The sequence below is a fragment of the Dermacentor andersoni genome, chromosome 1, assembly GCF_023375885.2.
Source record: "Dermacentor andersoni chromosome 1, qqDerAnde1_hic_scaffold, whole genome shotgun sequence".
Lineage (NCBI taxonomy): Eukaryota > Metazoa > Arthropoda > Arachnida > Ixodida > Ixodidae > Dermacentor > Dermacentor andersoni.
The window spans coordinates 219,758,256-219,775,596 of NC_092814.1; the positions used below are offsets into that span (position 1 = coordinate 219,758,256).

The following is a 17,341-nucleotide window of genomic DNA, read 5'->3' on the forward strand; positions in this document are numbered from 1 at the left end:
ACTGCATGATTGGAAGAAGTATTCAAGCTATTAAACTGGGAAGGCTTAGTAGTAACGATCAACAGCGAATATCTCAGCAACCTTCGGTTGGCAGATGACATTGTCCTGTTCAGCAACACTGGAGAAGAGTTACAACAAATGATTGAGGACCTTAGCAGAGAGAGAGTGTAAGTGTGAGGTTGAAGATTAATATGCAGAAGTCAAAGATAATGATGAATAGCCGGGCAAGGGAACAAGAGTTAAGGATTGTCAGTCAGCCTCTAGAGCCTGTGAAGGAGTACATTTACCTAGATCACTGACTCACAGGGAACCCTGATTATGAGAAGGAAATTCACAGAATAAAAATGAGCTGGAGTGCATACGGCAAACATTGTCAACTCCTAACTGGAAGCTGAAGGTGTAACTGGAAAATGAAGGTGTACAATCAGTGCCCTTTACCGGTGCTGACATATGGGGCAGAAACTTGGAGACTGACAAATAAGCTTGAGAACAAGTTAATGACTGCGCAGAGAGCAATGGAACAAAGGACAGGCATAAAGTTAAGAGACAGAAAGAGAGCGGTTTGGATCAGAAAGCAAATGGGTATAGCCGATATTCTAATTCACATTAAGAGAAAAAAATGGAGCTGGGAAGGTCATGTAATGCATAGGTTAGATAACCGGTGGGCCATTAGGGTTAAAAAATGGGTGCTAAGAGAAGGGAAGCGCAGTCGAGGATGGTAGAAGACTAGGTGGGGCGATGAAATTAGGAAATTCGTGAGCACCAGTTGGAATCAGTTGGCACAGGACAAGGGTAATTGGAGAGGCCTTCGTCCTACAGCGGACAAAAATAGGCTGATGATGATGATGAGGTGAGCCTCAGCTAAACAAGTGGCCACGGCTGTCTGGTGTTGAGCGATCGGGCAGGGATGAGCTGCTCTGCCTATGTCCATAATTATCCTGCCAACTTCATTATTGATGCCTTTTATGCACTTCCCCCCCTCCTCGTATCCATCACTCCACTCCCCTTCTTAACAATCCTTTCTGTTAGTCACTGTCGCACTCTTCAACATTCAACAGTCTGTGGAACGGTGTGGCGGCCGCTATGATTCCTATATTTCTATTTCTGCATGGATTTTGAGGCCATTCACCTACCTGCCCTCCCACCTGTTTGTTGTAACAGTTTCTTAGCTTTCCTGAGCCAACACCCCTGTCCTTGATATATTTTGCCGTGCGTAAGTCGGTGTTCTGTAGGTCTTTCTTTCTTGTCCTGTTCTATAGCGAAGCTTTTTCAAGTGAAGTTTTCTTTGCCTCTTCCTTCGACTTTCCCACAGCTGCTGCAGCTCTGGCTGTCTTGCACGCCGCATTGGGGATGGTTCAGAGCTTGTATACACGTGGAAGGAGTGTGGCAGAGAGGAAAGGAGACACGAGAAACTAGTTTGGACATTTGCATCATGTCGAATGTGCACAATGCCCTCTGGAGCTCCCTGGGTGTCGATCACCACATTAGCCTCTTGACAGCAGTAATTATCTGTGACCCCTCGCAAAAGCACTGAAGAAATTGCAGTGCTTACCATTCTACTATACCAAAGTCCAGAGGGAAGTTAGATAGATTGGTCGAGAGGAGGGGAGGAGAGGAGGCAGGGAATGTCACGAAACGAGTGAATAACAACCTTGCCACTCTTCGCTCGCAGTTCCCATACAAGGGGGGATAGGGAAAAGGTGACGTGAGAAGGCACGGAAATGCTACTACTATAGACACGACAGCGGTTGCGGGGAAACCGGATAAACGTAAGTTCAAGAAACGGTGACATGACAACCCCCCTCTCCATTCGGACCACCACTAGCCCTTGCCTTGCTTTCACATTCAAGCTTTTCCTTTCATTAATGTGGCTTTTTCGGAGCCCACCTCCTGAAACTTTCTCCTGAAACTCCTGAAAAGAAAAGGGCGGGGGGGGGGAGGGGGGGTTCGACCACCACCTCCCCTGGCTACGCCAATGGCACACCCAATCAATCAGCACTTCAACATTACATGCAGTTTAGTTTTGCTTAGAGTCAACGCAAAATTGTTTGTTGCTGCCAAAGGAGCGCTCTGTTATATGCAAAATATGATATATTGTGTTACTATAGGTTAATATAGTAGTGTAGTTGGCTATACTCGCAGAAAACTTTCAATGGCTATGAAGGGAAAGCTGCAGAGGCAAAGCGCACACAAGTGAGAGCACTTCTGAAAAATGTCCCGCGTTTTAATTAACGGTAGTTTGGGCTGGGGAAGACAAAACAAACACATTATTAGCAACAATTAAATAAGACAGAGCACACCACTTAGTGAAAAGGTTTACTTATTTTTTGGCTTTTCCTTTCCACATCTGGGGAAATGTGAAACTGTTGCACGTGGAAGCTGCATCGTTTCAGCGTCTGTTCCAAGCGACCAAAAGCACTGTCAAATGCTGCCGAACTACTTGGTGCGGTAACACATGTGTAGCAGCCATGCTCCCGTAGCCTTCCCTTCATAGCCACGAAATGTTGTCCGCGAGTATAGCTTCATTTCATCTGTTTCATGTCACTTAATGAGTCACATTAATTATGTGTATTCAATTTGTCATGTCTGCCACTAAGTTAATTCGGTCAATAAATTCCAGCGTGACCAAAGTACCAAACTTTATGTACGCCTGTTGTGCTTTTGGTGTACATTCAGTGCTCCAAGAGAAAAATATAACACAGACAAATTTCTCCGAGTTCATTATAGCTGCCTTGAATATTCTGATGGTGTGCATTAGTGTTATGATGGATTTTATTGTTTTTTAAATAAATATCACTTTTAGCATTTAGCCCATTGTAAAAATGTCTGTGATAACAGCACTTACACTGAAATATCTACATGCCTAGTACAACAACATAGAAATAAGTATGGTACATACTATTCCTTACTATGTAGTACTATCTAATGTTCTGCATTGTCTACTCACTTTGCTGCGGTTTTGTCAACCAAAGCAGTCCTGTTCTGCCTTCACTGGTCTGGTATGTGAGGGGAATTTTCCAAATGTACCTGAAATTTTAAAATATGTGAGCATTAACATCAGAAGTATCATTTCACGAAACGTTATTCAGACTTTTAAAGAGAAAATAAAGGATAACGTTGAATCAGGTTAGACCAGCAAATTATTCTTTTGAAATTCCATTTTCATACATTTGCAGACAAAGGTTAGTTAAATTAGACAAAATTAAGAACAAGCTTCGCTTTCTTAAATTTTGCCCCAAATCCTCAGCACCAGCGTGTCTGTGTAAACCTCATAGATTTCAAAGTATTTTCTTGTATTTGGCCAATTTTTGGTGCCGGAACAGTTCTCGAAATTCAATAGGTTGAGGCTCTTGTTCCCTCCTTTCATCATCATCATCATCAGCCTGATTACGCCCACTGCAGGGCAAAGGCCTCTCCCATACTTCTCCAACTACCCCGGTCCTCCTTTCTGACTCCTAACTAGCCCTCCTTTACTGACGACAATTGACTAGACCTGAGTGGATGTCAGAATACATGAAATCATGGTGAGTTGATGCAGAAACTTCAAAGCAGTTTGGCCGCCCATTTTCTGTCTTTGTATCTTTTCTGGCTTACCACGCCTGCTCTCACAGGAAGAGTTGCATTTTTGCTAGTGCAGAAAGTTAATTTGCTATAGTACAGCTCAACTTAATATTATTCACCTTTAGTGTAATTTTAAGTAAAACTAATCAGGACCCCCTCCTTAGTTTTTTCTGTTTGTTTTTGTTTGCTTGATATTGGCTTTATCAAATAATTGAGACTTCACTTACTTAAATGGTGTTGGCTTGCGGTTCATGGCAGTGTCCGGATCTATCAAAAATTGTGACTGTCTCACACTGAAACTGTTTCCATTTCTTTCCACAGAAACAAGAGGAAATCCCATTTGCTTGGTCCAGCTTTCCATGATACTAGTTATGCTCAAGCCCTAAATAACAAGTGAGCCATAAGTAAATGAAAACAAAGACTGAAATGTGACAATATGAACTACTCTTTGAAATGAAAGCGAAGTCTTTAGGTCTTGTTCAATTATCTGAATCCATTCTCATCACACAAAAAGTTAAAAGAAAATTTACAAAGCAATGCCATCACTTGTAAAACATGCACATTGTGAAACAAGCAATTATTTAATGCAATTTCCTGCTCCTTGTTTTTTTTTTTCAACAAATAAATGTGATCTTCCTTCTTCTCTTTTGTGCCACGTTTGATACTTGACTACTCTTATACAAGAAGCAAAATTTATTATTGCTTGCACTAATGATATAGATATATAGTAAATATAATCACTTACACTAGATGATGATGCCTCAAGTTCATCCCAGAGATCAAATGTGATAGTATTTGCAAACTTGTGCTTTTTCAGATATTTCTGGATACAGAAGGCAAAAAATTAGCTTACTGTTCAGCATGACATGCAGGTAGGTACAGAGGAGCTTAGAGGCAGAGGAAGGTTGCAACTTACAGCAATGCCATACCGAAAGTCATCTTTTGACATGAAGTCTTCTAACATGCGAAGGACTGATGAGCCCTGTAATATACAATTTGATTATTATAAACATTGCCTTTGCAGTGTAGCACTTGGACTTTCTTTCATGCACTCAGCATGCATAATATAATGTAGACAGGAAAAATAACGTTCCAAATTTGTTTAGAACTTTCTATGTTCTTAATTGCTTAGAATGTGTCTCCCATAACCAGTGCTATAGATTTCACTTTCTGAAGCTTTTACAATTAACATTAGAACAAATATTTTGCTGAATATAATTGTAATAATGAATTGTCTCACCTTCGCATACGATATCACATCAAAGAGTGATGATATTTCGCTTGGGTTATTAACATGTTGTATAATTGGGTGGGAAGATATCACAGAATCTGCTTCAAGAACACCAGCTAAAACATTTGTAAACAAAGCATCCTGGAATGAAACAAAACAGTGAAGACAAACAAGATATTTAGACGTGAACAAGTAATAAAATAAACGAAAATGCTATTTTGTACTTTCATGTTTGCCAAAAGAAGTGTGGCATTGCATGTGTGTGAAAATATTGAGGACGATTAAGTATATCATCATTCTCCTTATCCAGGCCCAAACACAAGATTTTGGCCAAAAGCATGATTTGCAAGTAGCTATACGATGAAGTTACATTGGACAGTCTTCATGCTTAGGCACCGATTTGTTGCCACTGCACTTCAGTTTACTTTGATGGTACGTACAAGAAAAAAATGGGTAACACAAAAACAAAAATTGCACCGTAATTTGTTTGGATGGTAATTTTGTTTAGAGTGCAAATAAAGAAAATAAAGCCGAAAAAGAAAAAAGTCTGCCTCCTGCTCCAAACATTAGGCATGTTTTATGTTTTGTCTATGGTTTGATAGCTGGCCCTATTGGATGTACGATATGGGGAGCATGTGGTACGACGATGGCACTGACACGCAGGGAGCGAAGATTACTATCATGAATGTTGTTGCAGCTGAAGTAGAGCGAAACACTGCGCCGGCTTAAGTTGTAGCTTTGCAATGTCATGTATGAAATTTTGTGCTGTTGGTTGCTCAAAGAAGTATTTTAATGAGTACTTGTCCTACATACCCTCCTTTGTGAATGTGTCTTCTCTCTGCACTACCTTTAGTTCCAAGTAAGTATTTTAAGTCCATCAGGAATAACATGTTTTCATTTCCCCACGCAGCTGTGCCTCCATGGTGAGCTGGATTGGTAAATTGGCAGTCTTCCCTATGTGTACTTCAGCAGTACATGTTTCCTGACATTATAGAGCCTGCATATCCACACTTATAACGTCATCAAAATTTGCCTTAATGCATTTAGGATCATTTGCGCCCTGTTCATATTTTTTTCAACTGTGCTACTGCCTTCTGGCTCTCTGCATAACTGATTCTTTGCTCGACCTTCACCATGCTTACTTCAGCACATGCTGTTTACGTTCATAGTGCTTGCTAGTTTCTAACAGCTCAAAGAATCACCATGAAATGTTGAGGAGTTAGGGAATGCCTGTGGTGCATAACCACAGTGGGGGATTGGCCATGAATTAGGAGGTTAAGAGAAACGAACAAGACAAGGTGAACTAACAATTTCGAAGTTGTCACAGATAAATATTCTAGGGTGCAGGAAAAAATAAAAATATAAGCAATGTCAATTAAAAATGCAAAATAAAGAAAAAGAGAAATAAGAAAAATCAAACTATCAAGGTACTTGCCTGATGTACACTATGAATGACAAAAAATTTGAGCAGCATTTCGAGTTGGGCTTGGTGGTTGTTCATCGTTTCAGGGGAACAGCACAAGAACAGGATGAAGATGAAGTGAGGCACAAATACACACAGAGAGTTGTGCTTTCCTTTTTTGTGCCTCACTTTGTATTTGCCATATTCCTGTGTTGTTCTACTGTAACAATGAGAAAGAAAGCTACCCTGACTGGGTTAATGTAAGGGTTGAATGCAACGCAGGAACTTTAGTGAATCTGTATGCATTTCCTTCACATTCCTGTGTTTTCAAGAGTAACCAGCCCATGTGGTTTAAATTTTGACTTGAACTGGCATTCCTGTGCATGCCCACAAGTTAATGTGTGTAGCATAAACGTTCATAGGACTGGCAGAACTGTGTATTAGGCACAACTGTGGACTAGTTTATGCGTGCACATGTATATGGAAATCGGTTTAGTTCATGGGTTCATGGATCCAAACAGCATCTAGAAACCAACATTCTTCTGAGTCCACCTTCAAATAGATGGAGAGGGGTGCTAGAAATCAGTATCGTTACGGTGTACACTTCTATGTTGACATTTCTGTGCTGCAGACACTTTCCCTTCAGAATGCTCGACTGACAGCGCTTGCATTCCTCTTGCACATTGAAAACTTGCCCAATTTGTCAGAGTTTTAGCACTTAATGTCAACATTTGAACTCCTGGAGAACTCTCCGACGAACACATGCTGAAATCTGGCTTTTTTGACGACACTGAATGCGTATTTATGCAGGTGAACACACAGCAATGTAGTGTCAGACTGGCTGGGAACGGCTTCATTATAAATAATGCTAGTACATTGATGGTGGCACTGTTGCCGTGGTCCTATACCTGCTTCAGGTGTCACACACTTCCTATAGGAAAATGTACAGAATGTTGCTGCAAAGAATGTGATAACATTATCTCAGAATGCTTTACAGCTACTGTGCTAGTGTATGCTGCATTCAGAATTAAGTGTGTTCAGTGCATGCTTATAAATGTTAATAAAAGACCAACTCACAGGTTCCCACTCAGGACTAGCATAAGCCATGCCTTTGTATTGAATGTAGCTGGCAAAGCCTTCATTGAGCCAAAGGTCATCCCACCATTCCATTGTAACCAGATTTCCAAACCACTGCAAGTTTGAATAAGAATATGTGATATACAACCCACATTCAGGGCATTAAAAGTTGCAACTAAAAGTGATGGCCCTGCCAATAAATACCACAATGCTTTATCGAATGACACAACATTAACCATGCATCTTATCTGAAAATACATAAATTTGGCTTCTGTTAACCTGACATTAGTGCATTCAACCATGTTGCAAAGTCCCAATAAGAGCCTAGAATATTATTTGGTGGAAAAACTTTATTATTTTAACAACAATGCAATAAAAATTGAACAATTTTAACTAAAGATAATCATTGATGCGCAGATTATGCATGCCCACAATCAAGCTAATAGTACTAACATTGATGTTTTCAATACTGGAGAGCATGCATGCCAAATGCAAGGTGCATGAAGACGTAAAAGAGCAACACAAGTAAAGTATGGTAAATCAAGATGACAACACTGGGGGGTAGGGTTGAGGGCAGATTCTTGATAATAACATATGCGTGGAGGCACAGGAAACTCTAAATAATGACGAGGAACAGCATGATAAAAAGAAATATAGGCTTTGTAAAGCTTATACGGCAAACTATTATTTCATATTTCACTTACATATTTCACTGATTCTAGTCGTTGACAGCTTCTGTACAATTATGGTAGACTAAGCTGCACTCGGGCTGGAATTGTCTCCCATGTACAGGAAAATTCAGACAACACTCAGCAATTTATGTTGGCGCTCACAGATTGTCTGTCCAGTGCCAAGTTTCAAGTGCAAATACTAAAGCTATTATCGCAAGATATCCCAGCAGTATGAAAGTTTATCTCATTTCCTTGCAATGTTAGATTAATGGAAGTCGAATGTACTGAAGATCAGAGACATTCAATGTAGTATAATATACTACATGATAATATAGATACTCCTCATTCAGGTTTTTCCTTTCACTGTACGGTGTTATAGGAACCTTGTGCAAACAACGTATGAAGTATGTTCAATGTGCCAAATTTATGAAACTGCTTCAGACGAGAAATAGCTTTATCATGTCTTTACCCAATGTCTTCACCCTACTTTTATTAACATGCAGAGTTAAAGTGTGCAATTTACTTTGCTGCAATATTTAGTTTAACCAGTCAAAGGCACCTCTAAAGTAGTGTGTCCTTGTCTTTGCATGCCAAATTTCCAATAATTTCATTCAATGTAAGCAATATAAATAAATAAATATATTGATATTTACATTGCACCATATTTTAAAATGTAGAAAGCAAAAATATTTTTAATACTGTACTAATCTTACATTCTTTTTTTTCACAGCATAACATCTTAGTTTAGCTTAATCGGACTGCAATGTATACACTCTAGCTTAACTTAGACCTCACACTTGCAATCTTGATTTGATTTGACTACTAAGAGCAAATCAACATTGCTGAAAACATTTATCAAGGAATAAGCAAGAAGCACTTTTGCTTTCAGTAATTTATGTCATGCAAAAATATATCTTTGCATGAAAAAAGAATGCTGGCCATGAAAGTGCCATTTCTTTATGAAACCAACATTGAAGAAATGCTGGCAGCCACAGAGGCAATAACTTCTTGCATTTAGATCACTATCAATAGATTTTCTCAAGAAAAGCAAAGTGTAATAGGCACACATGATAGTAAAATGGTATGCTTTTTATTGAAATATCATTTTATTTGAATGCTTTTGTTATCTAGGTGCAGAGTACTTTTCTCAACATCCCACTTACACAGTAATTCGATGTCTCACCCTCACAATACTTTTGTCAACACCTTACTTGTTACCTCACAAATGACACTGCTATACTAATAATGATCTGCAGTATATGTATTGCAGTGGCTATAAGTAACACTGGGACTAATTAGTAAGGACAGTGGAAGCCACATTTTACATAGAAAAAGAGATGAGGAGCAATTTTTGTAAATATTATGCAAAGTAAACTATATTAATGATAATAAATGCTTTCGTCAAAATGTTGTTCAAACAGTTATGTTGAGTGAAAATTCTTGTAAAAATGACGAAATGATTTGAAAGCCATGATTTCAATCCAAGTTTTTCATAATTTTTCTTTTGCTACAGGGCAACAGTGAATGACCTGATAATTAATTGTGTTTACAGCTTTCACTTACTAGCCCTTGACACATGAAGTACACCCTTCTTATAATGAGGTTGCTTTATTCAACTTAGCGCTTAATTCAGTGTTTGTGGTTTTCACTGCAGTGAACATTTTGGGCCAAGTTATCCAAAAAGGAGTGTCATCAAACTTCGCTTAGTAATTTTCGGTGTAAGTAGCGGTTTGCTTTTATTCTTATCAATTTGAACAGACAAAGAGTGTTGTGGAGGTCATTCCATGAAGAGGCAACAGCTCCTTGGGACTATGACTGTATTGTGTGATAACGAAAAAGTGAGGCAGCTGCTCATACGTACCAATAGAATTTACCTTTATTACTAATAATTTCTATGCATATACTGCACTCAGTACCTTGTATTCCTTGGCAGGAATAAAATAATGCCAGAATGTGAAAACAAAGACGACCAAATTCATAGCTGTAATGAGCTGTACAAGCATGTGCATCTGAATGTTGAAAGTTGGGCTAGTTGGTTGCTGGCATTATGCAACATGGTTAGGAAGATAAAAATATAAACATGAGCTGCAAAGACCAGTGCTGGAAACATGGCTGCACAAGAAACATGGAAGCACAAACTGCACAGGACTAATGCCTGTCCTGTGCAGCTAGTGTTTATGTCTTTGTCTTAGTGCTGTAACCATGTTTCATGTGCATCAGGTTGTCAGCAAAAACATTGTGGAAGATTTCAAGTCATATGTGCTTGCCAAGGTGGAAGTTGAATGAAGAACGTTAACTTTGTGTTGGGTGGCAAAGAAGACGCTGCTAATGAAGAACCTCCCAAAATACCCTCGGCATTGCAGACACGAACCATTCCCCATTTGCTTCGAAACAAAGTAAGGTGCAGTGGCAGTGAGGAGAGCTTTATCCTGTGCACAGAACCAACCGTCAAATGCTACTTGCACCTTTCTTTGCTCCAGTATGATATGCTGTCATGTTGCAACTGTCAAGTGTTTTGTAAAGGCACTGCCTTCAGTTGCAGTGGCACTGATAAATATGAGGACAACCACATGAGCATGAGCAAAGGTACATCTGAGAACACTGCCGAGAACTGCTGCATGCTGGGGTTGCTCTGCCACCACGTCTCCTCAGAACAAAATGTGGCTGCAGTCACCTAGTCAGTAACTTCCTCAGTTTTAATATACAATTTACAAGCCTCCACATTGTTGCACTGCATTTACTTCATTATGGCTATTTTAAGGCACCTCAGCCTTTTCCAAAATCCCTCTTACAACAAGGTTCCCTTCTCTGCCTCAATGCCTTTGCTATAACAAGGGTTTACTGCATGTGTATTTGTATTTTCACAATATAAAAGTGACATGTGTGCAAAAGAAACAAAACCAGGAGGCTGTGGGTAGGCTTTCTTGACTCTAGCATGCAGAGTAAAAGAATCAGATGCTATATGTCATCAACATTGCCTGGGGTTGACACATGCATTTATGTATTTGCTTTAAGGAGCAGTGAGCTCTGCAAAATTTTGAAAAAGTACAAAAATTACTGAACTTGCCTGTGTGCTTTGTTTTGTACAAGCAAAAGTAAAAAAAGAAAGAAATAACTTTGATTTTTATGCAAGGAACAAGGAACACTTTTGCATGAAGACAACAAATTACATGAAACATTTTGAAATTTAGTCAATGGGAAAAGCTTACCATGTGGGCGATTTCATGTGCAATGATACGACATATTGTCATTAGGTCAGAGGTCGATGATGTCGCCGGGTCATAGAGAAGTCGAGCCTCTCGAAATGTGATTAATCCCCAGTTTTCCATTGCTCCAGATGAAAAGTCGGGAATGGCAATTAAATCTGTTAAAGGATAGAACATGAGACATACTTCACAATGGCAAATATAAAATGCTGAATGCAGCTAACACGAAAGATACCTGAAGCACCCAATTAGGATTTGCTTACATCACAAGTCTTTTTTTGGTTTGGTTTATTTATTTTCTTGGCCAATGAACTTTAACAGTGCTGCCTTCCGTTCTGTTATGTCCAGGGAGAGCTTCTGTACATTTTGTGTGGGGGCAGAGAATTGTGGCAATATAACTGAAACAGCTAAAATTTGGCACATAACTGCTGCAATGTAATGAGCAAGCACCTGTTACAGATTAAAGGGGCCTTGCAACATCTTTTATAAAAGGTGCAAAATGTGCCCAATATTAAAGGGCATAGCCTCCCGAATCTGTTCCTACACGATGCCAACTTTATTAATGTAGGTATTGGCAATCAAGTGCTGCTGTTTTGTGCTCTCGTGGCTTTGCCCTCCTTTTTATCATTGCTATTGCTCGTACAGCTGTGAGCTGTAGCCATACAGGGGAACAGTGCCCACCGTGTTCCACCTGTTACAGTTCCAAACGTTTGTATTCACATGACCTCAAAATTATTTGAAGCGGCCCTCTCTCGGGCTGCCTATTTCTGATCAGTGCAATGGTATGATTTACAGCCACCAGACAGCAGCACAGCCCTATCAGTGATGAAACTTTTCTGCTTTCGCTTTTGCCAAAGACAGTGCTTAGTTGTGCCATTTAAACAAGCCTGACAAGTAGCTATCACATTTACTCTTGTGTATGAGTAAGTTAAGAAAGTGGTGCAGATATTAAAATGTTGCGGCAAAGGCTGAAAGCCTTTGTAACAAAATTACGGGCAGGCTCTCTAGCTACATATAGGAATAACATTGATCAATTCAATTCAAACTACTTTTAGTCATTTTCCCCATTATTTCTTGACATTTAAAGCAGCACAAAGTTCTAAGTAAACCATTACTATTGTTTCTTTCCTTGTGTGTCTAAGGTTTAAGACGTTCGTTCTAACGCAAAAGACTCATTCGATGTTCATGATTACGTTGCGCTGAGTTTTACACTGGCGAAAAGATGATGAACAAGGGAAGAAGGACGCGGACGGACGAAGCTCAAGCTACCAAGTCTTTATTTTTGTTATAGAACACATTAATATACAAAGTTACTGCGTGCACAAAGAGCTGGTAGTTCGCACTTCGTCTGTCCGCATCCTTCTTCCTGTCTTCGTCATGTTTTTGCCAGTGTGAAACTCGGCCCAACGTAATCATGAGCGTGCACCAACTAGCCTCTTTCATCGCTTTACTCATTCAATGGCTTCGACGACACAAAGGAAGGCAGCTTGAGTTGCAAGCAATATTGATGTATCTTTCTATGAAGCTTTTAAGCGTTCAATGGCAGTAATTTTGTTCCTTTAGGCACATTGGGGTTACTTGGATGGTGAGCACTTTTTAGCACATGCCAACTGGTTGTAGTGCTTAGTTCAGTTCTGACCGAACAAGCACTCATCTTGCAATAATATAGTATCAGCTTTGAGCAAGCGCCTAGCTTAACACTTTACAGTATGATCACACAGAACTGAAGTCCTCTTGTAGGCAAGCAAGCTATACATAATGTTCATTTTTTTTCTTAGATGTCTGCTTTGAAGAGCTTTACACTAAAGGATGCAAGCGGCTTGAGTACCCAGGAATCAAAAGTAGATTCAAATTGAGTTTCTCAGCGACCCAGTGGCTTGCGTCTGCAAGCAGTGTGCAATTTTTTCTTTCAGTGTGTTATATACGTGCTAAAACGAGACAAGTAACTACTTGTATATCAGCTAGTAAACTCACCTAGTTTGGGCAATGGATACCTTATTCCAAAATACTCCTCGAAGTAGGTTAAAATTTTCAGCGCAGCTCGAAGTGCGTAATGAGCTTTATCAATTTCTTCTTCTCTGGCATAAACTTTCACCTGTTAAAAAAAGTACATTTTTGATTTACTACATTATGGAACATTATTACATTGCACATAGTCTTTGTAAAAAGTATGTGGACTACCGCAACAGCTCCTGACCACCAGGCTGACTCAGTCTGTTTAAGGCAGTTCCTATGATATGTCATGTTTCATTGCCCTGAGAAACAAAGAGAACTCTCGTACTAATTATCCAGAGTCTGGAGTGTCAGGAGCGCCATGGGAATCACACCACACAGTGGAAAGACATATATTGGGAAGGCACGGAGTAGGTTGTTTACTTTTGACAAAGGCTGTACATCTGTACTACCACAAATATGCAGAAGAGAGAGGTTGAGAGAATCTAGACAAACAAGCAAGAAAACAAGTAAGCATGTGCAAACATTATTATAAATTAATCTCACAATGTATAAAGTGGCAGTAGCTGCAGAATGAAAATGGGTTGTTTTAGCTCGACAGTGTATCGAGCATGATGCCCGATACGCTGCAGTGTTGTGCTGCCACTACGGACCAACTGCAAATGTGCTGGGGTGTGGGTGGAGCCTGTCCAGGAGCACTTTGCAGTAGCAGATCACTCAGTGTATTGTTTAGCACTGTGCTTTGTTCTGAAAGGACACCGACACACTACAGAATGTTATGGTGGCATGCAAATGTGCATTGCGGTATCACGGGCAGTAAATAGGGTCAGAGAACCTAATGCCCCCTTTCCTTGTTGCACCAGGCATTGATAATTAAGATAATTTTCTCTCTGCTGCACTGAGTTTTGCTATTCAGCACAAATCACATTATATTTGAAGCATGGTGCTAAAGTACGAGGCGCTTTCTCAGGTCAGTGAATGTGCAAAAAAGTGTTACTATGCTTGTGTAAATAGAGTATTTGCTACATACAAATTCATTTTAAAGCCCACAATAAAGAACACAATGTTTCTTACCTCTATGCCATTCGAGCTGTTTCCAGAAATGTTATGAAAATCACAAACAATCAATGCAACTAAATAAGTTGTCATTTTTACAGTCTTTTGAAACTGTGTGACTTGCAGGCCTGTTGTTGTTATCTCTTTGCCCTGCGTAAAAAAAAGAAAGAAGCTGAAGGTTGCTGGTAAGTGGATATTGATGGTGCATAAATGAGCTGAAATACTGAAACAATATTATAAGTAGTGTTGTCATGTTAGTACATCATTTCACTCCTGTGGTTGATTAGGGTTTAATGTGAAAATTTTACCTATACTTGATTATTTTGGTATTGAGTTTCATTGCACATACAACATTCTTGTTATATTGCAGTTCCCTTCTTACCATGACAGGCATATTGGAGAGAGCAATGTATTCAGGATCGTGGATTATCTTGATGCTAAATGTTGCTTTAAATCTTGGTTCATCAAAGCAAGGAAATGCCTTCCTAGCATCTGTGGGTTCAAATTGTGTGGTTGCAAGGTACCTGCAACAAAAATGTGCTTATGTACTGCAGACCAGCTATGGCTCTCACAGCAGCAGCAAGTACAATTACAACAAAGTTCAAAAAGGCCATGCTGGCTTTGCTGGTTAACCTTGTTTCATTGGCTCCAACAGGGTAGCTGCTCAGGTAGAATCCCCGCAGGTCTCTGGACAGAATGCCTTTGAACTCGTAATGTAAACTGTAAGTCCCAACATCAGCAATATTTCCCAACTGCATCACATAAAGCTCATTTGGTTCATGAACAAATGTGCCAGACAGAGGAACCATCATCTTTGTTGACTCATCTGTCATGAAAGCAGATGTAATGCTGAGATTCCTGGCATGTACGTGAACGCTCTTGATGGGTTTGAGGAGCTCCACTTGGATATCCACTTGGCCCTGAAATGTGTGCAAGTCCAGGAAGGGCTGGATCTGAAGGTCATAGTGGACAGGCATGACATGGGCTGGGAGCCGTAGGTTTTCCCATGGCACATATTGGTATTCTTTCACCCAGGTGAGCACTGCTGTTGCAAAGAAGTTTCGCCAGCGAATATTTGCTCTAACTGTCTCAAGCACCTGGAGGCTAGTTCTTTTTCCTTTCCCCCCTTCAGGATATTCTTCGAAAAATTGCTCCACCTGGAAAAGACATACGGCACTATGTCTAAATGTCATCAAAAGGCAGAATGGGAAGACAGCTTCTACTTGACATGGCATCTTTATGGAGGCCGAGTTTCACTATAGCCAGCACCAGCAAGCCTATATTGAGCAAAAATGGTCCTCTGTCACATATTAGTAGCTGAGCTTCTCAGGCTTAATTTTATCATACAATATGGAAAAATTGTAAAACCTTTTTGTTGGTCTGTTTTTCAAACGTACCTTCTCAAGCTGTTCCTGTGTTGTGAAATGTTTACACACAGAAAACACTACTGCTCCCAGCTGTCTTTCATCGGAGGAGTACCTGAAAAGCAAAAATGCAACAAGTACCTCTTAATATTTCTATTCAATGAACTTGAAAACAAGGACACCAGCCAAAGATTCAAAATGAAAGTTGTTAGCCCTGCTGCTATTACATCCTTCATATCTGCTACCCGAAGGATGTGCGTTTGTATGAAGTGCAAGAATAATGTTCATATTATAAAATGAAACAAGCTAAATTTGCTAAAAATAAAAAATGTAGCTTTCAGCAGTTTGTAAAAAAGGCATTTTACCTTGATGCAAGGAGCTCCCAATTATTCCTTATAAAATCCCAAGCTAATGAGAGGCCAAAGTCTCTGGTTGCAAGGTGCTCCACGAGGACAGTAAAGTCTGCTCTCTTGATGATAGAGTCATCTAGGGACAATGTCAGAAGCCTAGAATGATGGAGAAAGTAAAGTATAAGGTAATTTGATTTTTCTGTTCTAAGTGGCTGGAAAGTCTGGTGTCCTAATAACTTTTACATTTCATTACACTTGATTCCTACACCTATGCATTAGCGTAAGTTCAGTTTGAGCCTACCAACAAGCTTGATGCAACATGTTTGGACTGTACTACACATGCACACAATTCAATGCCTATTGATGTGAAGAGGTCACTGGCATTACCCAGTGGTCTAAGCCCCAGTTTTCAGAGGAAAGAGTTTCAGGTCTTAGTAGTACTTCCAGAAGGTTTATTTATGTAATAGTAGTGCAACGTCATCTGTCACATGATATGCTGTTACATTTCCCATATGACAGTGTTTATGTAACACTTGCCTTTCTATATGCAGTCATAACACATCCTGCATATTCCATTTTGATACTCTATGGTATTTAGTCACACCAGAAACTGTATCCAGAAACTGCATGTATCATGAGACAGCTCGGAACAGTGCTCACATTATGCAAAATATAGAAGTACATATACTCGAACCTCGTCATAACAAAATTGAAGGGGGAGCGATAATCACTTCATTATATCCATTACTTCGTTATATCTATTATTGGTATTTACTACCACATACGCCCAATGGTGTGCACAATTGTAAACATGGAAATAAAAAGACAGCTTTGCGGTACGTGGAACAGCTACATGGCTATGCATTAGATGAAATTTGAATAAAACAAAATTTTCGCCATGCGCCACACGTGACATTTTAGTACCCTACATTCGCTTTCACTTTCCACTTGGCTTGTCGCAGTCGAGCAACACGTGACACGCAACACAGCGCTCTGCTGTGTGATCAAAAAAGCTAGCGAACTTCAGTATGTGGCTGTTTGTGCTTGTTGGTGCAACATATTAGTAACCTGCAGCACATATATACACAAGGACAGAAGAAACGAGACAAATGACGAGCGCTACAAATGAATGCACTAATATTTCGCACCGCTGCCCGTAGCCGCGCAGCCAGACACACGCAAAAGAGAGAGGTCAGTGGAAAAGTGCGATAGTGAGCTGCTGCTTGTGTGCAGCTACGCGTGGCGGTGAGAAAGGGCCATGTTGCTCAAAGACATATTTGATGCAGGGATGCGGGAGTTTTAACTGCCGTGGCGAACGAAGGCCGAATCCTGCAGAAAGCGACATGCTCGGTGCACAGCAGTCGGGTATATATCAGTTTTGGAGAGGAATCTAGTTCGTTATATCCACTGGCAGGATAATTTCAGTTTGTTCATACAAGGTTTTAAACACATGGCTCTCTATGGAGATTT

General features: G+C 40.0%; 1 protein-coding gene and 1 long non-coding RNA gene across 2 annotated transcripts in view; one reads left to right on the plus strand and one right to left on the minus strand.

Moving 5' to 3' along the window:
• Positions 1–17,341, minus strand: part of LOC126548174 (uncharacterized) — a 71,714-nt gene that overhangs the window by 15,553 nt on the left and 38,820 nt on the right. Inside the window, exons 22-34 of the mRNA XM_050196303.2 lie at positions 15,887–16,027; positions 15,555–15,636; positions 14,791–15,314; positions 14,540–14,681; positions 14,176–14,307; positions 13,123–13,243; positions 11,152–11,306; positions 7,272–7,385; positions 4,802–4,933; positions 4,478–4,543; positions 4,307–4,384; positions 3,789–3,943; positions 2,948–3,027 (exon numbers count right to left, since the gene is read on the minus strand). Coding sequence (XP_050052260.2) covers positions 2,948–3,027; positions 3,789–3,943; positions 4,307–4,384; positions 4,478–4,543; positions 4,802–4,933; positions 7,272–7,385; positions 11,152–11,306; positions 13,123–13,243; positions 14,176–14,307; positions 14,540–14,681; positions 14,791–15,314; positions 15,555–15,636; positions 15,887–16,027 — 1,922 coding nt within the window. The remainder of the gene's footprint in view (positions 1–2,947; positions 3,028–3,788; positions 3,944–4,306; positions 4,385–4,477; positions 4,544–4,801; positions 4,934–7,271; positions 7,386–11,151; positions 11,307–13,122; positions 13,244–14,175; positions 14,308–14,539; positions 14,682–14,790; positions 15,315–15,554; positions 15,637–15,886; positions 16,028–17,341) is intronic.
• LOC129381030 (uncharacterized) lies at positions 3,370–4,468 on the plus strand. The gene is made up of 3 exons (XR_008609284.2): positions 3,370–3,524; positions 3,883–3,954; positions 4,379–4,468. It is a non-coding gene; the product is annotated as an uncharacterized lncRNA (long non-coding RNA).